The 26,511-nt window shown below is 41.7% G+C and overlaps 1 protein-coding gene across 2 annotated transcripts in view; it reads right to left on the bottom strand.

Moving 5' to 3' along the window:
* RPTOR (regulatory associated protein of MTOR complex 1) overlaps positions 1-26,511 on the bottom strand; it is a 304,649-nt gene that overhangs the window by 124,304 nt on the left and 153,834 nt on the right. For both annotated transcript variants that reach the window (XM_084646962.1, XM_084646963.1), the window contains exon 7: positions 19,737-19,796. In XM_084646962.1, the coding sequence (XP_084503088.1) occupies positions 19,737-19,796 (60 nt within the window). The remainder of the gene's footprint in view (positions 1-19,736; positions 19,797-26,511) is intronic.

The raw sequence follows: 26,511 nt of genomic DNA, 5'->3' as shown, positions 1-26,511 counted from the left end.
TATCAAGAATGAATATTGCTGTACAAATTTCATTCTATCAAAAAAAGCAGTAATATCTGAATTATCTCAAGAATTGAGATTTTGGATGGAGGACCACGATCAAGAGACAATAAACAATGAGATGAGGTGAGGGACATGTATCTCGAGGGGCACTGCACGGAGAGGTGCTGTTAGGAACTCCAGAAAGTTTGGTCTTCAGATCAGAACTGCTGTCTGGCTCCATTTTATTCACCACCCAATATTTCTGTTGAAGTATTTAATAAAAAATATGATTAATAATAAAAACTTTGAGCTCATGCTCCAAATAGCGTCTGGATAAGAACTGCTCAGCGTCCACTGGCACAGAAGGATGTTCAATCAGAAAACACAACTTTCCAGGGAGTGACAATCATAATAAAGGTTTCAGAGCGGTAGCCGTATTAGTCTGTATCAGTAACAAACAAACAAACAAGGAGGACTTGTGGCACCTTAGGGACTAACACATTTATTTGGGCATAAGCTTTCGTGGGCTAAAACCCACTTCATTGGAGGGTTTTCGCCCATGAAAGCTTATGCCCAAATGAATCACAATAAAAAGCACATTGCGTTGGAAAATGTGGCCCTACTGTTAAAGGTTTATGACGGTAACAGACTTACTTCACAACTCCCTGCTGTTGTAAATGAACTAGAAAGATATTGTCTATCCATGAAGTTGTAAGACCTAATGAAATTCTCCTCATTATTCCAGACACAACAATTTAAGCACATTGGAGTATGTGTGCGCCTCCTACTGAGGTCATCAAAGTTCACTTATGAGGGGCACATTTTGCTGTCTCTTATTAGTATACCAAATTTTTCCTCCCACTAAGTTCTTTGAAAATTTGTCTCAAATGAATATGATGCACATCTGTCTATATATTTCTTACGTATCCATCGCTATAGCCTTCAGGTTCCACCATAATAACTATTTGAAAAATATGTCAGGTAAATATTTAAACTTACTAGGTGGCTTCTTATTCCAACAAAAAGGTGTTTCTCTAAGCCAAAGCCTTTCTGATGAGCAGATCAGCATTCCTGGAAAGCAGTAATGGTACCCACTGGACCATCAAGATCTGCACTACTGTGTAAAATTTTAATACAAGTATCATACAAGGACTTGATTGTGAAAGAGACACTCTTCATCGCTATCAGAGTTACAGAGCAGAAAGAGATGTTCAAATAGTTTCATCTGAAAAACTTCTCCTCTTGAAGATTTTCAGACGCACTGCAAAAGTCACCTTGAGAAGCTCCTTCTAGCCAATAAACCATCATCAAACTGCTGCTGAAAGCATGCATTTTGGAGCCCTAGAGTAACACAGAAAACCACACCACAAGCTGAGGCAATGACTTTTACTGCCACTTTGGCTGCATTTGAGCTCTGCTGTCTTTCAGGAATCATTCTGCCTGTTCCACTTAAGACAAATCCAGACATTTAGGGTACAGATTATCTCAAGGAGCAATGCACAACCACCTCAATCTTCCTAGCTGTAACTACTTGCTTTCAAAGTAAAATATTCAGTATAAAAATCTTCTGTCCATACTGTTTAATTTTCTCTGAAGAGAGCAAAGTCCCTTTCTGTAAAGGGTCAGGGGCATTGCTAATATAATATGAAGGGAGATGATCAAACAGCAGCTATTACCACTGCAGCTGCAAGCTGTTCTCTGGCTTGTGTGGGATGGTGGCATCAGTCCACTTGGTTAACATTCACATCCTCCGGTTCTCCAGCTTTGGGATATGAAGTTCAGTCCCACCTCCATGAACAGGAAGATCTTGTCAGCAATACACACAGGGAGTCTACATCATGGTGTCATGTTAAAAGTGCTGAGGAACCAAATTTTCTATTATGTTTTATTTTTGAAAGGAGAAAAAAGAACACTGAACAACTCCTAGCATGGTAGCCTTCCAAACAGTGATCTATTGCCGACACTTCTCCTGTCTTGGGAGACTCACGGAAACTGCAACACAAGCGATTCTCAAAGTTCAGCATTTGGGGTGTAAGAAATCAATTCAAATCTCTGCAAATACTGAAATATGTACACACTGACTCTCTCTCAAGCAAGTAAATCTTAGCGCAGGGTAAGTTTAGTAATTGACAAAGCAGCCCATGATTCCAAAATTAGTTTGCAGGAGATTGTAGCACAGGGAATGTGTATTCTACAAATGTAATGCTGAATTTGATGTACATTCTTTTTAAAGTCTGCTCCCCCCAGAGGTAGAGTTTAGTGGTATGGAACCAAAATATAGCTACAATAGGGCCGAGACCAAATTTTAAACTTTGCATTTGCTACAGTGGAGCCCCTGGTTCTAGCTATACTTAATATTCCTTCACTCCTCAGTGAGTTGACAGGACGCGGCTTCCAAAAACACCTTTTTGTCTAGATGGGGACCAGCAGCAAATAGGAGCTTCAAGAAAACTAAAATGATTTGTTACCCTTTACCTCAACCCAAGCCACTGGCACCAATTTCCAGGTTTCTTAAGTTTAGGAATGCGTAGCTCTGCTGCTGAAATTTGCAGATGATACAAAGATTGGTAGAGCGGTAAACAATAATGAGGACAGGGCAGTCATTCAGAACGAACCTGGATTGTGTGGTAAGCTGGGACCATTAAAAAAATGTGTAGCCGAATGCAAAATCATACACCTAGGAAGAAAGAATGCAGGCCATACCTAGAGAACGGGCCATACCTAGAGAATGGGCCATACCCTGGAAATCACTAACTCTGAACAAGATTAAGAGCTCACAGTGGACAAACAACTGATGCGGTGGCAAAGAGGACTAATGTGATTCTTGGATATATAAAGAGGGGAGTAGTGAAGAGAAGGGAGGTCATTTTGCCTCTGTCTAGGGCATTGGTGAGACCAGTACTGGAATACTGTGTCCAGTTCTGCTGTGAAGATTTTAAAAAGGACATTGAAAAATTGGAAAGGATGCACAGAAAAATCACAATTTAAGTGATTAAAGGGCTGGAAAAAATATATCACAGTGAGAGTCTTAAAGAGCTCAAGCTGTATAGTTTATCCAAAAAAAGAAAAAGTATCTTGAATGCTGAATGCTGTGTATGAGTACCTTCAAAAAGAGAAAATACCGGGTACCGAACAGCTCTTTAATCTAGCTCAGAAAGGGACAACAAGAATCAATGATTGAAAGTTAAAGCCAGAGAAATTCAAATTAGTAATACATTTTTTTAAACTTTGGGGATGATTAACTACCAGGGAAGTAGTGAATTTTCGATTTCTTCATGTCTTCAAATCAAGACTGGATACTGATTGAGATGCAGGTTTTAATCAGAAAGCTTTTTCAGTGAGCCAGATGCAGCTGCTCACTGGTGGATACCAGTCAATGAAAACTGGCCCAGTGTGTGAAAGCGCTGTCCCAATGTGTGTTTTATGTTTAGAGGAAAGGGAGGGTTCAGGCCTTCTCCCCACAACAACAAAAAGAAGCTCACCATTTCCAGACTCAGCCCTTGGACAGAATGACCTCCTGTTGCAGAGTTACCCAAACTTATCCCATCCATGGACTAAACTGACAAGATGCCAAGAGTTTGAGAGCTGCACTTAAAGTGCAAAATACACTGCAGCGACTCATCTTTAATATGGAAGTGTGGCCTGCAGAAAGTACAGGTCCCAGCATACAAAGCTCCACGTACAATCCAAATGACCAGACCACAATTCATGCTACCTAGGACACAAAACCTACACAGGCTGCACTTCTGGGTTAAAGAGGAGTGTGTGTGGACTGTTATTGGATCCACCCATTGTTCCTCCTCATCGAAACACAAAGCCATTCATACCCAGTTCCCAACCCTCCCATTAGTGCTCAAACCCTGGCTCAGAGCTAACATAGTCGGGCACTCTCCCAGCTAAGCTCCTCTCTATTAAGAAAGTATCAACAGCTATGGTAACCAGACTTCAGAAATGTGCAGCCAGCCCAGTAAGATGTGTGAATGGCGAGGTAACAGTCTAGCTTTACTTCATTAAAGTAAAATGTGCCACAATGTATCTGTTTGTCATGTAATAAAAAGGCAGATGGAGGAAACCCTTGGTGCTTTTCATCTTAAAGCGATACAGCTAAATGCTTTCCTCTTCCATATAAATCTCTGTACAGACAGTATCATACTATTACAGCACAGTAATCATCGCAACCACCCCTGGAACAAATCAATTAGACATCACACACAGATACTCTTTATTCTTTATTAGTTCGTTTTGCATCTTGCTTGAAACATCGGCACTGATCTGGGAGATCCACCTCTCCATAGTGTGGCACAAAATTAGAATTTGCTGTATTAGTCGGAGAACTTGTGTTACTTGGATCTAAAACTGCAACCTACTTCTGCAATATTCTTCTTAACAAATTCTTCATCACAGTACTGACATTTAGCACGAGCAATATTCCATGCCACAGCAAAAAGTCAGTTGTTGTCTCAGCTTCCTTACTGAAGGCAGAAAGTAGCGTCTGCTGACTGCTGAGGTGTAATTTTAATGTGGGTAGCTTGTTTTCCCTTCATTCTGATCCAGGAGGGTACTTAGACAAAAAGCTATTGTGATTCGTTTTGTCGTGATGTTGTCAAGTTCGCTTTGTAGTGAGAAAGCGCGATGCATTGCAGATTAGGCACAGGGGTTTGCCACGTTTGCTAGTGAATGCAAAATCTTCCTTCCATTCTGGCTGAAAATTTTGGTTTTCTTCTTCATACTTGCATTTCTTACTTTTTGAAGATGTCATTGTCATCCACAAAATTAACGTAAGGTTAACACTTAAATCTAAAACTATTCAAATGCGACTTGTGAACAGTAAACACAACTGTAGTGTGCAGCATGCAGGGAGATCGGAGCACATAAGGTCTGCACAGCACTACAGTGACGCGATTTCCTGTTATAACGAGCCTGTGCAGCTGAAGCTGGACCTAAGGTGCAACCTGCAGGGCTGAAGCCCCCAGCACCAGCTTGCCTCCTCTTGCAGGGCTGAAGCCCCAAGCAGCAGAGCCCCTCCTCCTGCGGGGCTGAAGCCATGATCACTGGCTCACCCCGCTGCAGGGTGAAACCCTGAGCCTCCGTGCCTGCCCACCCCCGTGGGGCTGAAGCTGCAAGCGCCAACTCACCCTCAGCAGGACTGAAACCCTGCGCCTCTGCGCCCCCCACATGGGGCTGAAGCTGCGAGCACTGGCTCGCTCCGTTGTGGGGTGAAACCCCTCCTCCCCCCACAGGGTGACTCACCGAGCTCCGTGAGCTGCAGCTGAACTGTCGAAGAGCCACATGTGGCTCACAGTTTGGCCACACCTGCAATATTCAATGTTAATTTTCCTCTGAAATAATGATAATAGTTTAATTGGATTGCAGTGTTTGACTCATCTAAAATATTTAGCAAATTTTCACAATGCAGTTATCTAGGTATTTATTTATATGCGCTAATCAGAGAATTGTTTTACCTTAACCTTTTCTGTATGTCAAGAATATTCATAATTTTCATAATCTTATTCTTTATTTTTATATTTAGCAAAAAATCTTGATAGGCTAACCAAGAAGTGCACATGCTTAATCTAAGCAATTGTGTCACTGGTTACTGGAACCTTTGAAAACCCTCCTCTTATCCTCTCTCCCCGGTATGTCACACCGAAAACTTAGACCCTGATCCTACCAACACAAACATGTTTAACTTTAAGCACTGACTTCAGCGAGACTACTCATCTGCTTAAAATTCAGCATGAGAGTATTTGCAGGTTTAGGGCCTTAGATTGTAAACTCTTTGCGGCAGGGACAATATCCTTCTAGGTATTCTGTGAAAATCTAGGGTGCTATAAAATAACTCAAGATAATATCAATCCCATTGAGCCTAGCCTCAAAATAAAAAAAGACCACCCAAAACCAGAGAGGAGTCACAGGCCCAGAAAAAACACCCAACATAATAGACAACCAAAAGCAGAACAGAAGCTAGCTACAACCCACCCCATCCTGCTGCCATTCAAAGTGTCTTCAGATTACTCTTCAATATGTTTTTCTATAATAAAATGAATAATTCCTACATGGTTCACAATCTGTCATTTTAACAAACAAAAATCACAAAACTCTCTCTCACTCCTTGAGTTTAGGAACTACATTACTTTTCCAACTCTACATGATCAGACTCAATACCTCTCAGATTATACATATATCCTTTAGCATGAAGAAAATCATACTGGCAAAATTAGCATCCCAAATTGGGCAAACTATCCTCACAGATTCCCCTCATCCATCCCAATTACAGTTCCGTAACGCACGTTCAGACTTTAAAAGTCTGGAGACAAAACTAAATGATGCAGCTGAATTTATCATTTGCCTGTTACCAGCCATCTTCAGATCATTCACACGAACATGTAGGAAGAGATCCACAATGTCTGGTGCAGGATTCAGGAGGAGTCTGTCTTCCCTTGTTGTAACTCAGTATTTCTCAAGCTGCTTGATATTAAAAACTTAATAAAAAAATCTTAGTTTAGTTTGGAATGAGAGGAAAAAATATACATCTCTAGAAATCATGTTTGTTAACTGCTGCTGCAGAGGGAACACAAAGGCACATAAGTTCTTTGGTGAAAGTTCCACATAAATATACACTTACATTCCACACAATTCTCGACAATAAAATAGTGAAGTTATATTACTATGGCTGGAATCCAAAAGCATTCCTTGTTCAGGCTCCTTGGTAGGGCAAATATCGATCCTAAGCTACTTGTCTGTCCCTTTAACTTAACTTTCAAAGCAAGTAGAAAGAACTCGTATCAGAGCAGAATTCAGAATATCAAATTTCAGTGCTGATGGGAGAGGCAGAGAGATTTCCAAGAACAACTTCACACCTAATTCTCTTTATTAAATGTGAGATGCACAGAGATGTGTATTTTGGCTGGTGCTCTTAGCTGTGAATGGCAGGCTGAAATAGGAAGTTGCTGCCTGCAGCCATTCCCTAGAAGCAACCTGAGACTTGAATAATCCAGGCTATTCTCTTGAGAAACAGTCTGGAGTTTTATATTTTCTCACTAAAAGGCTTGGCACTGAAAACAACTGCTCGTTAGTAGGGCATAGATTGTGTTGTGGACGTGTTTGCTTTTTAAAGACCTATTTATTTGATAAGAGTAGGTGATAGTCCTGAACATTTACAATGTTAGAAACCTTTGTAAGACTATAACCTCTGTCAGGTATTGTGAAAAAGAATGTCTGCCTGTGAAGGGCAGAGCACTCTACTGGCGAGTGCATGGGATGGGAATCAAAAATTATCTGTCTCTGTTCTGTTCTGACACCCTATGTTACCTTGGTAAATTGTCTCTCCATGTGCCTCAGCTTCCCCAGGCATAAAATGGGGATAAAACTTTTGCCTACCCTCTCCCAGTGTGAAAATTCATTAAGGTCTGCCAGTGCTTTGAAGATGCACATGCTATATAAATGTTTATGTATTATTATTGGGTGAGAAGGTGAACAGGAGGAAGGCAGGTATATAAGTGCTTAGGCAGTATTCTGAATAATGTCTACCTGCACACATACCAGGGCCTTTAGATTTTAAATTGCAGCTATCAAGCATACATTAGAAGGTATTTGACTGCACGGTTATTCTGCATGTTTCACAGAGACTCAATTAAATTTGGAAAAATTAGCAGGATAAATCTTTGCATTAGAAAAATCAGCAATCCTTCTGTTCCTAGATGAGACGTCCTGATCTCCTGTCCTGTGACAGCAGTAAAGATTAAACTGCTTGTGTTGCCTGGATGACAGGCTGAATGATCTGGGGAAAGGGCTTTTATTTGAATACGATCTGATAACAGTCAATCTCATCTTTGCTTGGGAATCAAATTTTAACTTCAGAGGGGGACTGGAGGAGCAATTCTCAACTCTCAGATGGTAAACAAAGATCAATTTGATAATAGGGATAATTAATCAGCCAAAAATTGAATAAGTCCATCACCAACCAACCTTAGAAACTCAATCAACCTACAGTGAAATTCAGCAGCACCAGCCTGTACCCATTACTTACGGGAGCTGATGCCTAATGCTACAGAAAAAAATATGGAATAAAAGGTTGGAGGAAAAGTAAAGCATTTCTTATTTCCTTTCTCACAATTTTACGATAAAATAAAAAACTGACTGCTTACATTAAATAGCCTCATTTCCATCCCCCTTCAGAAATTAGAGTCAGCTTTCATTTTGTTTATTTTTGCAGAGTTCCACTGAATATGCAGATTTTCTTTAGACTTGAGTATCTTAATTGTTTTTCAGATAAAACAATTTGCAGAGATTCTCAGTCTATTTGCTTGCACACTGCAGGACAAGGTCTTTCAAGGCAGTCCTCTGACCACAATATTATAAATGCTTTTTATCTTTTTGGGTATGTGGATACTAAAAGAAACAAACATGGAACGGGCAGGTTTCAGAGTAACAGCCGTGCCAGTCTGTATTCGCAAAAAGAACAGGACTTGTGGCACCTTAGAGACTAACCAATTTATTTGAGCATAAGCTTTCGTGAGCCACAGCTCACTTCATCGGATGCATACTGTGGAAAGTGTAGAAGATCTTTTTATAAAAAGACAGCAGAGCTCCACAAAGAGTTTGTCCTGTGTGGGATTTTGTTGCCTTCCTGGTTTCACTTCTCCTGATGTCTTTCATATTATGTTTTGACAATCACTGGAGAGCCCTTGACATCAAGGACCAAACAGATGTCATTTCTAAATCTAGACCAAAAATAAAAAAACAAAAGGGCGGGGGGGACAGGAGGCCACGCTGCCTCAGCTCTTGGCTGGGATTTAACATCTCTACAGTATCCATTAGTTCTTCCATCAACTATTCCTAACAGCCACCTTTACAAAGCCCTAAATCACTGCAGTATATTGTGAAAAGTGCAGACTATGAAATGTCAAGGTCACTGAACTTGTGCCAGATGCCACTGTCAATGTCTTCAGAAATTTAGCAAAATCCTGTGAATCACTTTAATTACAATGGAAACATTTACTTCAAAGGAAGCCAGGTTTCCTCCCTCAGTTGGTAAAAGCTTCACTGCATTAACTTTACTATTGGACATCTAATGTGTATAAAATTGAGATGCACATTAAAATGTATGGCTTACATGTTAGAACAAGATGTTATAGTTAATATTCTCTGATGTGTTCAAAAACAGTGAAAGGGAAAGTTCAAAGTTGGGATGGTTATCCAAACCTACGAACTTGCTCCCGCTAGGTCCTCAGTCCAATTCTTACCATTTTCTCCTGCCACTAGTATAACCACTGAGCCCTCTCCTGCCTGTCTTTTAAAATCTGGGAAATGTGGTGAGGCAGCAGGTATGGTAGCTATCTCCACTGGGCTCCGATCACCAATCCTATTTACTAGCTGCCTGGGGCTTCCTTGTTACTTGTGTCTCAAAGAGGATATGTGAGGGGAAGCCCAAAGGCTATACAAGTGCCAGAATCTTGCAGTGTAAATCATTCAGCTAGAAAGATACATCAGTAATTCAATGGTTAGTTCAATCAAAGGGAGCATCTCTCTCATTATCATACAATCATGCGGCTGATACAGAAAGGACACAGTTCTAACGGATAAGGCTAACTCCTGAAACCTCACTCACCTCCTTGAGACAATCAACAAAAGAGTTAAAGTTCTGACAGCATTTATCCTGGAACGTTCTAAAACTTTGTCTCTTTGTTTTCAGTCCTGCCATCTATCTTTATTAAGCAATGGAACACTGTTGCCATGAAAACCATCTTGTTGAGTATGATCTTTACTTTGCATACACAATAAGCTTTTGCAGTATACCAGCGCCTGACTCTTTATCTAACAATGGTGATAAAACTAAGTGCTCCATTTCAATAAGAAATGATTCATTGCCAAAGAAAAAAGCCTTCTGGATCATCATTCTTAAAGACAATCTAAAAGTCTTTCCCACCCCTCAACTCAAGTACTAATGAGCCACGTTTGTCAGCTAAGTATGATGACAAATTGTCACTACTATCCTTTGGTTACCGACATGTTTAAATCTAATATATTTAAAGCCAAATTTTGGGGTCTTCCATTACACTGACTAGAAGGAACTCTGGAACTGTGAACTGCCCAACTTTGGTCCAAAGTTTGTAGTCTTCAAAGGTGAACTATGAAGGTGAAATATAAGAATTATATTTCCTCCTAGGTCAATAATTATTTTCCCCACTGTTGCTCTCTCTCCCTTTCCTACACACCTTGGACTGTTTTTATTCGGTGTGTTCATGACTATTTTAGATTGCAAGGTCTTTGGGTAAAGGACCTCATTGCCTTATAGACCAAGCCACAGTACTGGTGCCATCAATAATATTTCTTTCCCACACACTGAGATATGCACCTTGCTGGCTATTCCCATGCTGCAAAATAAAACAAAACAACCCAAAACCAATTCTAGCACTGTTTCTTTGACAGAAAATTTTAGAACAGATTACAAAGTCATGCTGTGCATACTATTTAAAAGAATTATGTTTAGTGTAAGCAACAATTTTGTTTATTTAAAAATGGATGAAGCCAGTGCCATTCTTATCAAAACATGGACAGGTCTGATCCTCCTGACGCTTTCAGATGGAATGAAAGAATGTCACTGCTAATGGCTACTGGGAAAAGGTGGCAACTGCTGGATGGAGTTTGCTTTAAATAGATGAGCAAGAACTTGCTGGACATGCCAACCCTCAAGAAAGAAAAGTGATAAAAGCAATTATCTGACTTCAAAAGCAATGGAAGGGAGCTGAGAACAGAGCTTTGTATAGTGAGAACAACAGTTTGATTCTGACAACTGTAAAAGGCCCTTCATGGAATTCTAAGGGGAAAAGTGCGAGTCACATAAAGCCTCGTTCTCCCTTACTGATATGTGGCTAATACATACTGGTATCCAAGGAAGCACGCAGCCACCACCAGGGGAAATGAATTTATACAAAACCAAAGGCTGTTAAAGGGAAGGATGATCACATTCTGAATGCCAAAGTACATGATCAGCTGAACATACGATAAGAGGAAATTAGTGCTCCAAATGTTTGAAACTGAGCTTGTTACAGTTCCAGGACTTTGCTATCAAAATGCCATGCAGAAAAGGTGTCTTCATTCCCTTCTCCTACCAGGTTTCTTGGTGTTCTGCTTCTGTTGAATTTTCCCTAATGGGATGGGGGGAGGGGGAGGAGAAGAGAAAGAAAGAGAGGGGAAGGGATGAGAGGCTATTTTGAATGTGTTGGGTTTTGTCTTATGTTGAGTGTGTGAATCTCATGCTGGATTGACTTCCTGCACTACACCTGCCTTTGTGTATTTTTTCCCCTCACACATCTGCCAATGGGTGCACATCATGTGACCTGGCCACTGTCATCTCAGTCCAGTCCTGGGTCTCTCTTGAGTAGACACTGCTAATCCACAACAAATGGCGTGTTGGTTTGGGATGTCTAAAAATTACTAAGTGTCCCGGACCTACTCATAATTTGAACTGGTATCTCCAGAGATGAAAAACTAAACTACTGTTAACTAACTAATCATACTACTTTGCCTCCGTTCCGATCTACTGTTCTAAAGGCAACTCGGACTAATTAAGATTCTCTGGGCATTTGTTATTTTGTTACTTTACAGCCTGATTTCCACATTTTCCCCAATTACTCACATTCTTTCTGCTGTGCAGTCTCTTGGGGTTTTGTTTTTCCCACTTCATCTCTAAATTAGTTCCTTGTGAATCATTACTCATCTTATCAGTGACTGACAGACACTAATGAATTACTGATTTCCAGCCTGTGACACCCCATAATAGTTATAATGGAAACAAAGGTTATTTTAGTACCAAACTTGTTGTTTCTAGTAATTTTTGTAAAGTGAATTTTGTACTGCTGAAAGGTGCTTGATTGACAGACCTGGAGACTTGAGATCTGTGTTTTCAAACAGCTACAGAACAGGCAGTTGCAAGGCAAGCTATCCTGCTCCCGCCTATGTGACTCAACCCTGATCTGCAGGGACTACATGGAGGGTTTAGAAGACTGTCCATGCCCCACAGATAATATGGTATGTTTGCTAAGATGTGTAACACAACACTGGGGGCAAGGGAATATGATTCATGTCAATTGTGGTGGGTTTCTTTTACCATGGATATTTGGTCATTACAAATTATTGTAACCATTAACTCATTTCAGACAAAAAAACTGAACAGTGATCAGATGAGAGGGACTTCTGCTCACTAATTATCTGTACCAGACACTAACAAATGGCCCCACTGGAAAAAAGCACTCTATGCCATTCTCAGTCCCCTGAGCTTCCCAGGTTTCCTCACATTCTCTATGTTTCTTTTAAAAACTGTATTACTGAGCTCCAGCATTAGTTCCAAAATATGGATTATTTTGGCTCCCTCTCAAAGGATTGGTAATACAAATGCACTGCAGAGGCAGCAACATGCTTATTCATTAGGCTGCTGGGTTAGTCTAGATAATTAGAAATCTGGGCTCTTCAAAGAAGGTGCAGAGTAATTTACTCTCAAACTCGTCATCTTAATTAGAAATAAACTCCTTTCCCAGGTTTAAAGACAGATAAATTATAAATTACATTATACACTACTGTCTAGCTAGACTGGTCTTGGGACTATAATAAAAACATGTGTTCTCTATAATTGATATCTTTATCAGATTAGGATGAAAAGGTTTTAATGTTTGCTATCCTCAGAAACCTTCAATCAGAACATTTTTCAGGAAGGCAGCTCTTCTAAAAAGCATGTTATGGAGATATCAAGAAGGAGCAAGAACTCAGAAAAAACTCTTGTAACAAGTGCCCCCTAAAACACTGTGAGGAATTTGAGTGCAACACTGAGAAATGCTTGATTTCTGGTCTCAGCAACAGCAAAGGAAATATACTACGCAGGGTGTGGTGGCCAAAGCAAAGGACTAAAAGGAACAAGCAACTGTTTTGCTTTTGACCTAGGGGAGTCATCGGTCATCTGTTTCAGGCAAACTGATTCCTACACCTGGGTAAAAATAGCAAGCTAGCTCACTGGAAAGCAGAGGTTCACTGAGCCATAGTTGCCAACGGCTACATAAAATCCGAATTGGCTAAGAGGTCTAAGAGCAAAACCAACAAGCCTTAGGAAGGACAACCGACTTGTACAGGGTGGAGTTCTGATTCCCACACCCCCACCCCCGGCCCCATTTTTTCCTTCCACAATATCTCACAAATCTGACCCTTTCCCCTACTTATCCCCAAAACACTTGTCCATACCCGTGTCACCTCCTGCCTTAACCTCTGCAACAACCTTCTCTGTCTCGGACCTCCCTGAAACCAATATGGCTCCTCTCTAGTACATGAAGAATTGCTGGTGCAGTCATCATTTTTCTCATTCGACCGAACCATGAACCTCCCTCCACTTGTTCCCACTCGTCAGTAGTATTGAGTTATAACTTCTCATCCTCACCTCCAGGACTCTGGAGGATTCTACCTCCGTACACATCTCAGATCTTTTGCATACCTGCTCTGCTTGATGTCCCATTAATTTCCCTCTCCCATCTCTGAGCTTTTTTCAACAGCAACCTTTACATATGCAATGACTTCCCAATTACAGTTCACCAAGCCACTATCCTCACCTCATTCAGAGCCCTCCCAAAAAGTACATTAATGACACCCAGAAGGAATTAATAAATCCAGTAATAAATTAGAAATGGAAAATCCCTTAGCTTGCTCCTCTAGGTTCTACCATTGTGTTCCTTCTTCTAGATCAGGGGTTCTCAAACTTCATTGCACCGTGACCCCCTTCTGACAAAAAAAATTATTACACGACCCCAGGAAGGAGGACTGAAGCTTGAGCCTGCCCGAGCCTTGCTGCCCCAATGCGTGGGTGGGGGTGGGGGTGGGAGCTTGCTGAAACAAATGAATTATTCTAGCTTTAAGTATTTAGGTTTTAGAATTATTACAAATCTAGTAAAATCAGTAACGTATGTTAATTCTCTCCTAATGTTATGCTTTTATAACATGTGGATTCATAACATCTGTTTGGCAACAATTTTTTTATAACATTGCTCTAGATAATACAGAAAGATTTTAGTAACTGATTATGTCACCAATTTACAGTGCTTAAGATTTTGTTCAGACTAAAGAACAAAGCCAACAAAGTAAACTGCTCCCCCCGTTCCCACAACATCTGCCTGTTTTAATATACTTTGACTTTTCTTATTTCATTGCTTAAAATGCTGCTCTTGCAAATCCATGGAACAGATTGAGGGGAAGAAGTAGAACATACAAGTGGCTCAGGGGGTTTAAAATGACACTGGTAGAGAATACAGCATTGATGTAGTCATGTTTCCCAGACCCGAAGAAGAGCTCTGCGTAAGCTCGACTCTCTCACCAACAGAAGTTGGTTCAATAAAATATATTATCTCACCCACTGGTAGAAATCTCAGTTTTGTCATTTTCAATTTGGAGTTATACAAGGACTCTTAGCCCCATTTGCCTTGAAAACACAAAAAGATGACCGCAATAAGGACATGTGTATGTCACCCAGCCACATTACACAATAAATCCAGAAACCCATCTTGGCAGCCAGCTCAACAGCTTTGTCGATACTTAGCAGTTTAATGATTAATCCCTTTCCCCTGCCCCTTAATTTATGATTTTACATCTTTGAGACTATGCTGAACCCTTCTGCAACTGGCTATTTATAAGCAGTATAACACATAGCTGCCCAGTTACACAGCATAGATTTCCTGCATTTTGAGTTCAGCTAGTGCCTTTGCACATTGTATTCCCACCTAGCAGTGAAACAGAACGGATTTTCAAAGGAGACGACTTTTCTCCTCCATTTCACCTTGAGGTACTCACATATTTGCAGTGGATTATCATTAATGACCTGTGAAGGAATGCTAGTTACACCTGCCAGTCAGGTGATGAGAGTGCCTGACCATTCTTAGCTCATTAATGCTGGGTATTGTGGAACTAAAACTGCTCCACTTGAATTCAAGTTCTTTCGAAAATACCACTGCAAGGCTGGGAGCATCTTGTACCAGTAATCTGGGTTTAAAGGAAGTGCACAGCTCCAAAGGCAAAACACCTGGCTATTACTGACTACCATGTTTGGTGCTAGAATTTCTAGCGATATTACAAGCCAATCTCAAGTACCTTGTACTCCAGCTGCAGGTTTAGGTGACTCAGTTAAAGGGGACCAGCCATGTCTGACATGGATACCCATTGTTCTAAGGCAAAACATTAGAAGAGGAAAACAGATGAGGACACTGGTGTTCAATTCATTTTAGTAACCTCTCAGGAGGCAGAAACCTAGTGGGGCAGTGATTAGTCTTCTGTGCCTACTCCTGGAAGGGGAGGACAGAGTCTCTCTCACCATAAGAAGAAATGCCACTTCTTCCCCTCTGAGCATGTCTAATTCTTTGGGGCTAGGAAAATGAGAGCTTCAACTCTGTCCTCTTTAGGCTCTTCCCTTCACGGTGCCCCTGAAACTGTATGCCCCTCCCAATAGTATTCTCATCCCCGTAGTAAGGGAAGCAGGTTGGTCTCCTGGCACACACAGGCCTTGAGAGCTTATTTCCCTAGTCTAACTTCTTAAGCCAGTTGGAAAAACAGATATCCTTCCACACGGAATATTCTTAATGATAATGAACTTAATTGTTACTTCATATGTCAGTGCTTAATAATACATTTATGTGGTACCCCAGGAGATCTCCACTTGTATTGACGATTCCTTCAGGGTTTAAAGACAGAACCTCTTAGTTTTGCTTTCCAGACAGCTCAAAATCAGAACTGTTCAGGACAACATCCCTCTGTCCGCACAAGGGTAAGTAGGCTTAGCAGCGTTCCTCCCCCCCCCAATTTTGATGATTTTTATCAATCCTTATTTTTAAGATTGTTCCACCAGGAACACAGCCTCCTCCCACACCTTGTATTGCAGCGATCAGGTGTCACCAACCCTGAGGCAGCGCAGGGAGCCCTCTGCAGCTCCGCAGTCACAGACGTACTCACTCACTCCCATGACAGCAGGGCTGCCGAGGTTTCCCTGCACAGCTGCAGGGCTGGTGACCGCCGAACCCTGCAGGCACACCCACGGTTACTGGTTGATATAATTTTTCATCAACTGCATTGTGCAAGCTGAAATTGATGTTTACCGACAGTTACTGATAAAAATCGAACCCCGCCAAGCCTAAAAGTAAACAGAGGAACCCTCAGGCCACCAGATGATCACCCTCAGCTTCTGAAAGAGCATTAGCGGGCACGGTGAGCGTTGAGATGAGAGAGACAGAACAACCCCTGTGCAGGTTTCTTTTCTGCTCCTCACCTCCTTGCAAACACTCTCGCCCAAGGACAAGTGGCATGCACTGCCATAGGGCACAGTACCTAATGGGGAAGTGCAGCTGTTGCTTCACTGACACATTACTGAAAACAATTTTAAGAGCTTCTTTTGGTAGCTTTGCTGAGTTGGGCTGGGGAGGTTCCATTTTCCCTTCAATAATCAGAAAGCAAGATAGAATAAGAAACAGAAATGAATGAGTCGCTTCTGATTACTCACAGATTACAAGGAACGCTGGTCCATCTTCCCTACACCTTGCACAGTGCATTAGTTAAAAACCCGTACTATTCAAAAATACTATAAGTTGACATGAAGATTTTATAGCAATTGATGGGATGAATCAGCATAAACATTGCTGCCATGCGCAGTGTGTGACTTAGAAAAACCTCAGTTAAAAATCCACAAAGCATATTGCAAACAGGAAAAAGAAAAATCAAATGTGTTCACTGCTGGTGTAATGAAAACAAAACCTAAAAGCTCAACATGGTTCATGAGTTATGGGAGGGAAAATGTAATATAGTTCTGGAGATGGATGAAAGCTGAATTAATTCTCCTAGTTCTTTTATTTACTTTAGCAAACAGATTTCTGACCCCGTTTTACATCAGCTTCTTTTTCACAGACAATGAGCTGAAGAGATTTCTCTTTGTTTTCCTACATAATCTGTCACTACCCAAGGGCCTTGTTCTGCCAGTTTTAGTCAATGGTTTGGGCTGAATCCTCACTCAGAAACAAGCGGATAAGTGCTTTCACAGTTCCAGGGTTAAATGCACTCTGCCCCCTCCCTCTGTCATCTGCTCATGGACCCCCATTAAGTTTCCGGTCTCCAACCATCACCTCTCTATGGGTAGCGACCTGCAACACTCTCCTTAACAAGAAATTTAAGGTTGCAGGTCCTTGGCAATTCACTGTGCTTATCCCAGCAGCTCTGACGTTTGTCCAGCCCCAGCCATTCTGCTTTCTTCTAGGGTCTGAATGTGTTTACCAGTGACCAGCCAGCCTTCACATTTATTTAGGACAAAAACATTACCGAGAAAGCACATAATAAAACAACAAACAATCTACAGGCATGCCAAGCTTACCAGGTGTTACCCATCTTCCATGTGGAGACCCTGGTGGGTTCCAGTCCTTCAAACCCTTCCAGCAGGGCTTTGCCTAGTTACAGTTTCATGTCAGTTGAGGATCACATGAGGGACCCTCAGTGATTTCAGCCTCCTCCTTTATACCACAAGCCTGTTCTTTGTCTACTGGATCTCTTGAACATGGTCTGAACCCATTTATGCATTACTGCCTTTAAGTTAAGGTTAATAGAATCATAATTTGGCTTGTAGATGCTGGACCCATTTTCACATAGATCAAATTTTTGATGTCAGCATGGCTTCCATAATGGTAAAACACTTAAAAGCTGCTCAAGAGCCTGATATAGACCTATCTCCTAAAGTATATGACACGGAAGGTTTTCTGGCATTCAACTACACATTGAAATTTATTTGGGGTTAAAATGTGCAGGTTATTCAACATGGATCTACTTTACCAATGCAATAAGCCAAAAGAGAAGACAGAGCGCTTTGAACTGGGAATTTTAGCTGATGGAATCCTACACTCATCACCATTGTTGCAAAATACCATTTCCTACTGGCAGTCTGGGACCAATGAATGATAGTTGCAAATCACTGTACTCTACAGAAACCTATTTAAAAAAGCAAGAAATAATACATTAAAACACTACTACTAGCTACCCACCTATTAAATACCCCAATCCAACCCCTCCGAACACCACAGAGAATGCCTTTCACCTGAATGAATGAATGACTCAAATCCTGAAGAATTGAAAGAGGATAACTGGCTTTAAACATTCACGTGTCAGAAGTCCGAGCCCATGGCCTATTCTAATTAATCTTGACAATGAGCGTTTCTCAAGGCAAACATCTCAGAAATTGAATTCTCTTTTATTTTAATTGTTCCAAGCTAATTTAACTTGGGTACACAACAATGTTCTAAGAATAGGAAGCTTGAAAATACTAACCATGTGGCACAGATCTCAGAGACCATCCACACAAATATGTACTACCTCACCTGATGGCAAAAAATACCTTCCTATAAAAACTCTTTGAAAACAAAGAATGCAGAAGATGAATTATGATTTAGTTTTTCAATAGCTTGGGTGGCTTGCATAACCTGGGCTATGCTTTGGAGAAGAGTTTACTTAGTCCATCATTTTGCCCTGGGCTGTCCATTAGCCAGTAGTCTGGTCAAGTATTGCTTGGATGAAAGGATTATTATGGGTATCCATGACATTAAGGATCGAAATATAATACATTATTAGACAGAAAGAACACTAGAGTGTGCTGAGGAAGTGACAAAACACGTCTTTTTTTTCTGATTTTACACACACACACACACACACACACACACACACACACACACACAGAGGCTCAGGGTATTGAATGGATTTTATGGGTCATAAAAGAGAAAACGATAGCTATGTTGAGAGACATTCATACCTCAGACAAGTATTGTGAAAGCTTCCCCGGCAGAGTTCCAGCACTATGCACCCAAAACAGCTCCGCCAGTGCATCCCAATCCTGGCCTGTAGTACTCCATGCTATTCCAGTGCCAGTCTCCCCTGGACTAGCTCTACCAATGTATCTAAACACCAGACCTGCAGGAGCCATTTCAGTTGTATGCTCCCATATAGCTCTACCAATGTACCTCATTGCCTGAATTTAGACATTCTCTACTACAGCAGCCTTTGCCTGCCTTAAGCAGAGGCTTTTGCCACATGGTTTTACGTTAGCTAGGGTATAGGCTGAGAGTATTAAACTAATTTCGCATGTGTCCTTAACGCTTGCGAAGTTGTAACTCCAAAAATTTAAGGCTATGAGCATTATCTAACATCTCCATTGACCCCCATTGACAAACTCTCTCAATGTGTGCCCAAAACAACTAGCTAGGTGGCTTGACAATATTGACTGCCAAAAAGGTGACCGAAGTTTGGATTCTGGGCTGACAGTTGTCAGGCAAGTGTATGTTCAACATATCAGGAATGAGACCTAGGTGACCTGTAAGTTAAAAGGTCTGAGCAAAGCTCTAGAGCAAGCGTAAGACTCCATCTAAACAGTGTTCCCTGCATGATTTCTTGTTTCCATAGTCACTGCTTGTTCTGCCAGCCTGTGGTAAGACAATATAATGAGACACACCATAGACATGAGAACGAATGCAAAACAAAGGCTAACGGGTAAGATAGTCAAAGAAAAATGAGCAGAGGGAAACTTGGTACCCCTAAGTGAATCTTGGGCAACAGAAGCACCCCAAAGAGGTGCATGCCCACAAGCAGAATGAAAGGATCTTGAGGACAATGTGACTAAAAAGCAATTTCCCCTCTTCATCAAACCAAATATAATAATGGAAGCCAGGAAAGCAGTAGTTTTAATGTCATAAAATCTTGCTTACTTCTCTATTAAATCCAGCGTGACTCCTGGCACCAATCTGACACTCTTCTGCATGCAAAACCTGTGGAGAACAGAAGAACAATAATTCACACTAATTAAATATTTAATGACAGGACGCTTGGAAGTTCTGTGGAAAGAATGAGAAGGACAGTTATTACAGTGTTTTTGCTTTTAAAATATAATTCGGTTTGGAAAACTTTGCGGCGGCATAATGAGAATCAAACAAGGCTCTCAACATTTGTCGCCCTCATGGTCGTGCAGTGATTTCCATCGTCACGGTGACAAGCTTGTGGTATTGCAACTGCCACAGTGACAAGTTTCCCAACACACGGAGAGAAAAAAAAGGTACCCAGTCATCCAGCAGAGTCCCTTGAGAGGGGGAGCAAGACATGAAATAAAGCAGAGCTCGTGTATGGTAGTGAAATAATGATCTGCATTGGCTGGGTTTCCTTGAAGAGACCTGGCACTGCAGTGGGGAGGGAAGACAGAGCACAACAGCAACGTGTCAAGAACACACACCTGCGTTATATAATTTTAAAATATAAAACATTGATTCCATTTCTCCAGCAATTAAAGGCACCACAATTTCAGAACTGCCCGCACTGAAAAATACAGAGTCCAGTTAACTCTATGGTTTGCCGTATCTAGAGAGACTCCCAGACTAGCTAATCTGAAGTGGAAAAGAAGATACACGCCCAATTCTCATGCACCAGCTCCCTCTCTCCAGACTTCTTGGGGGAGTTGCTCCACTACATCCCCAGGCCTCTCGTGCAGAGTGCCACAAACCATTTCCAGCAGACACATGTTCAGATTTAAAAAAAAAGTTTCTAGCCTTTGTGATTGGAGAGAAAATCTATTGAATGGGACCTTGAATCTGAAGACAGGCTGAAACCAGAGGGGATCAACTGCCTAAGGCTTAGATCCTCGTTCCAGCAACTGTCTGAGCAGCATGGCTGTGTGCTGGGAGATTCCTTTGGGGCCAGGGAAGAGAATCCTCCACCTCCATTTCCAAGCCAATCCATGGCTGTGCCACTTCCATCCCCAATAACTGGGGGAAGTATCTGCCCAATTCCCCATGGTACAGCAGTGAGCAAGAACCCCAGACATCTGTGCTCCTTGATGCACAGGGCGTACACATCTACCTGGTGAAGTTCTGAGGACCCTCCAGCTTTCCCTGTTTTACACCCTATTTTCCAGAATATGCATTGCAGCCACCCTCTTTCTAGCCAATCATAGGGCAAGGCTCAGAAAAGCTCAATGGTGTCACAGTCAGCTAGTGGTTCTTTCTGATATTCTGTGCCTTCCATCCTAAAGGACCTCAAATTGAAAGACAATTTCTACATGGGGACCCCCTACAACCATTGATGAAACATTAATCCCTATGGGGTGAAATTGCATGGCAATACTGCCCAACAGTGAAGAAAACCACCATCTCCAAAATGCAGGGGGAATTTAAGGAGGCAGAACGTAGCCAGAGCTGGAATTTGACTGAGACGCCTGGTTTAATGCCCCCATTCATATAAAGAGTGCCATGGGATTTTAGAGTAACAGCCGTGTTAGTCTGTATTCGCAAAAAAAAAAGTACTTGTGGCACCTTAGAGAGTAACCAATTTATTTGAGCATGAGCATAAGCTTTCGTGAGCTACAGCTCACTTCATCGGACGCATACTGTGGAAACATATGTATGTGTGCATATATGAACTAACCCTGCTTAGTCAGTGAAATCTAATAGGATCACAGAATAAGGCAGTCTAGCTGCAGGCCATTGAGAGATGAGTATGAGTGCTCAGCACCCCCAGTCCCTTACAGTACACACTATAGGAGACCAAGAATTGAACCGTAGTCTCTTGACTAGCAGCACAGGTTACTTGCCACAAGGCAAATGGATCCTTTAGCTTCTTTTCTTGCAAGGAATTCTGGCAGATGGTTCCCACACACCCCCAAGCATTCAGGATAGCGGAGTTGGGAAAATTATCACTGTGTCAAGCATTTCCTTCTATTTCTAAAATAGGAAAATAAGGCGCACCTTTGAGGGTCAGCTGTAAAAAGGCATTTCCCCAAATAATATACATTACGAAGTTGTCACTAAGCACTTCCTTTGGGAGCTTTTGGCAATGAACTATGGGCAAGACATAAATAAGCTTCAGATTTCAGGTATTTCAATGGTGCCTTCGGCTTCTCAAAGGCAACTGAATAATGAATAAAAGCAGATTGCGTTTGATCAGTAAGGGAAACTCCCTTTCTCCAACACACCCCCGCAGCACGGATCTGTCTGGTATTCAGCAGAAGGCAAGCAGCACAGCAAGTGCTTGCGGCTTTCATGTACACATTGCCGGGACTGCTACAGCACTGCCATTGTACGTCGGAGGAGATTAATGCAGGGAATGCTCGGAGCCCTCTTTTAATGAGGCCCCACCATTTCCCTGCAAACTCTGAAATAGGCAGTCTAGTTCAGCAAACCCCCATTTAAACCAGTAATGGTCCCTCTCCATTTCCTCACTCAAAAGTAGTGATTGCCCAGAAAATATGTGTAGAGGGTAAGGAACATTCTCTTTCTATCTGCAATACCAATCTCACAATCACTTCCATTGCACAGAAACATGATGTCTCAAACAAGCAGCTGTGACATCACTGCAGGAATCCATGAGGATGGGCTAGTGGGGAAAGCCATTACATAGAAATCTTTTAGTAACCACCGGTGATTAGAAAGAAAAGGCATAAAGGTGCCGTCAAGGTTCCTTGCCCACTCTGAACTCTAGGGTACAGATGTGGGGACCCACATGAAAGACCCCCTAAGTTTATTTCTACCAGCTTAGGTTAAAAATTCCCCAAGGCACAAAGTCTTTGCCCTTGGATTAGGTAAAACGCTGCCACCACCAAGACAAAGAACAGGGAAAGGACCACTTGGAGTCCTATTCCCCCAAAATATTCCCCCAAGCCCTACACCCCCTTTCCTGGGGAAGGCTTGATAATAATATCCTCACCAATTGATACAGGTGAACACAGACCCAAACCCTTGGATCTTAAGCACAATGAAAAATCAATCAGGTTCTTAAAAGAAGAATTTTATTTAAAGAAAAGCTAAAAGAATCACCTGTGTAAAATCAGGATGGTAAATACTTTACAAGGTAATCAGATTCAAAACATAGAGAATCCCTCTAGGCAAAATCTTAAGTTACAAAAAGACACAAAAACAGGAATATTCATTCCCTCCAGCACAGCGAATTTTACAAGCCATTTAACAAAGAAAACCTAACGCATTTTCTAGCTAGATTACTTACTAACTTTACAGGAGTTGGAGAACTTGCATCCTTGATCTGTTCCCAGCAAAGGGTATCACACAGACAGACAGAAAACCCTTTGTCCCCCCCAACCCCTCCAGATTTGAAAGTATCTTGTCCCCTCATTGGTCATTTTGGGTCAGGTGCCAGCAAGGTTACCTTAGCTTCTTAACCCTTTACAGGTGAAAGGGTTTTGCCTCCAGCCAGGAGGGATTTTATAGCACTGTATACAAAAAGGTGGTTACCCTTCCCTTTATATTTATGACAGGTGCACACAATGGTCAAATGGACTTTTAGCAAAACACTATCCTGTAAGTTTGCTCAAGAGTGATGGGAGTTCTAAAGGTTTACTCTTATCCAGAATGCTTAAAAAAACCAGAAGCACACTTAGCAAAAATTACACTCTGTATGCATGTTTTAATTCATCGAAGCACGACCACTTAGTGCAGTAATTGCAAGAGATCTCTCCTGACAAACAGGGTCTGACTTGCTTAGCGTTCAGCTGGGAAACATCAAGGAAAACCAGAAAGAAAGGTGGTGGAGGAAGTGATAGTACTTTTCTTTCTGATTCAGTACTGATCTAATACCCCCATATGGTGTTAGGGGGCACAACAGGAGTTCACATCTTTTAGATAAGAAAGTCAAAATCAAAGTTCTGACCACATACCATCATGAAAGATCTTCTGGTGCTACTTGAAAGAGAAGGGGTGGTGTTCTTCTGGATGTCCTGTCTTCTTTTCAAGTAGAGAGTTAAATTTGGCTTCCCTAAATTCCTTCAACCACTGCAAATGGATACAATGTTGTCTTTCTGTCCTGCATAAAACTCTTCAGTAATGTTGCTGTGAGATATGCAGCTGGAACACTTCACCTCAGAGCTAGCTGCATTTTAGTGGTAAGTAAAGAGATCACTGTGTTTAGGTTCAGAGTTTGAGATCCTTTAAGATGGAAGATGCTACAGATAAATATAGGCTAATTGTAAAAGTCTGAAGATTTGGAATTGGAACAGATTTATCTTATTTAACACCAGTCCTACAACAGCTAAACCCAAGGCATGCACTTGTCTTTCTTCTTCTGCTACCCAGTACAGTTCCCAAAAATGGAACCAAACCCTGGGTAATGTACCTATTTTGTAAGTTTTGTTTAACTTTTAACGTACATTTAAATGAAACCTTTGGCTTCATTTGCAGTCTCCTGATGCTTTCATTTTTGTTGTGGATTTCTCTTAAGTAGGTAACCTCTCTCAGGATCTGAAAGGGCCAGTTTTCCTGTTTAAGACATATGCAAGTTTTCTGGGTCACTCCCAGCAATTTCTCCTGGAAGGTCAGAAACACACATCTTCTGCATTCTGAAGTTATAAAAATCCCTCGTACCATACACTCATGGAAGGGAAGAACAGCCCACCAATTTCTACTGCACTACTGAATGTGGGGGAAACGCAAAATAACGTTAGAGCAGCACAAAGTACCTAGCGCTTTTTATCAGAAGTGACAACTTTAGCCGTCAACCCTCTTTAAAAATACTAGATTAGCAATCACGATGAGAGCAGGATCACTTAGGAGTTCAACAGTTTGCTCAAGTGCATTTATTTTACACTGCTAAACCATGCAAAGTGTCCTCACATGTATCATTTCCAAAATCATTCTGCCCATATTAGAGAGATCGGAAACGGATGTTATTGCAGACCTCTGAATCTCTCATTCCCTGGTGGCATGATGCCAAGTCCTGACTCTCCTTCCATAATGCTAGTAAAAGAAGAAATCAGCTCATCCTGGTTCTTGCAGAGGTGAAAGGAATTTTAAGCGGGATTGGAGAAAGTAAGATATGCCCAAAAGAACCAGAGCGCCTTTTGTAATCAAAAGGCACAAACAAAAAACCCTCCAGTGCATTTCACAGATTTTATTTGAATAATGTAGACATTCATTTATCTTTCCCTTTAGATCCCACTGGATTTTTCCCTATAACAAAATGCCACAGAGCTGGGCACTCTGTACTTATCACATTATTTCTTACCAAAGATTAATTGATCTATATCCATCCATTTTCCTTATTATCTTAGCTCCTCCCGAGCATTTATGGATTTGTCCTCAACACCCCTGCAAGGTAGGGAAGTATTAATTATCCACTTCTTACAGATGGGGAACTGAGGAGCGGAAATTAAGTGACCTTGAGGACAAGGTCACAAATGAAGTCCAAGTCCCGATCTTCAGAGTTTTAGGCCATTGTCTTAACAATAAAACTAATTCCTTCTAACCCAGCCCATGTTCAAGTTATCTAAAAAACATCCTTTCCTGACAAAGATCTGTTCTTCCAAGTGCCAGGCTCTCCTTTCCCATGGCCAAATACGTTTAGAAGCAATTCTGGGTTGTTCCAACCGAACTATTCAGAGAGCTCTACTGTCTAGGTGCTATATACCAAGTGGTCTTCTTTAGTTTTAGTCATTTCTATTTCAGTCTATAGAAGATCACATATCCTAAGATCTTGTAAAACCCTAATGCCCACTAAATAAAAATCCACACCCCACCTAAACCTCAACTCTCCTTCAATAGATAGGGTTTGTGATGCCTCCTAAAGGTCTACAGATTTGGGCTATTGTGGAACTGGGAGAAGAAACCATCATGGTCAGAGGGATACAGAGGGACCTAGACAAATTGGAGGATTGGGCCAAAAGAAATCTGATGAGGTTCAACAAGAACAAGTGCAGAGTCCTGCACTTAGGACGGAAGAACCCCATGCACCGCTACAGACTAGGGACCGAATGGCTCGGCAGCGGTTCTGCAGAAAAGGACCTAGGGGTTACACTGGACGAGAAGCTGGATATGAGTCAACAGTGTGCCCTTGTTGCCAAGAAGACTAACGGCATTTTCGGTTGTATAAGTAGGGGCACTGCCAGCAGACTGAGGGATGTGATCGTCCCCCTCTATTCGACACTGGTGAGGCCTCATCTGGAGTACTGTGTCCAGTTTTGGGCCCCACACTACAAGAAAGATGTGGAAAAATTGGAAAGAGTCCAGCGGAGTCCAGGACCAAGAGGCAGCCAGTAAAGATCCTGGAACGGGCAGTCTCAGGTTTATGGCAAGATACCCCATTTAAACAAAAAGGCAGCTGCATTCTGCACTAGCCTCTGTTTCCAAGGTGATTTAAGGTGTGTTGTTTAAGGTGTATTATTTAAGGTGCATTGTCAGAATCTCTCTCTCTTCTTCTCTGTGGTCACTACTGTAGAGCCATAGCTGGGAAGTCACCCTGGAACCCTCAGGAAGTCCCACATGCACAGGCATCCTTCAAAAGCCACACTGAAAAAAACCAAACTCCACCATATAGAACCATTTTGACATTAACAGGGGTCATCAGCAACGTTGGAACCGTTAGATCCACAGAACAGACTTTTGCCACTTGGGCTAGTACCAATGGCTGTAATAGGTTATCAGTCTCTATGTGGACTGGCCACTAGAGGGGGATGAGAGAGAGACTTTGCCAGTGGGTTTCACAGATATTTTG

Source organism: Lepidochelys olivacea (genome assembly GCF_965140295.1).
Source record: "Lepidochelys olivacea isolate rLepOli2 genome assembly, chromosome: 14".
Lineage (NCBI taxonomy): Eukaryota > Metazoa > Chordata > Testudines > Cheloniidae > Lepidochelys > Lepidochelys olivacea.
The sequence above is the reverse complement of the archived record's forward strand: the minus strand, read 5'-3'. Positions and strand labels throughout refer to the sequence as shown.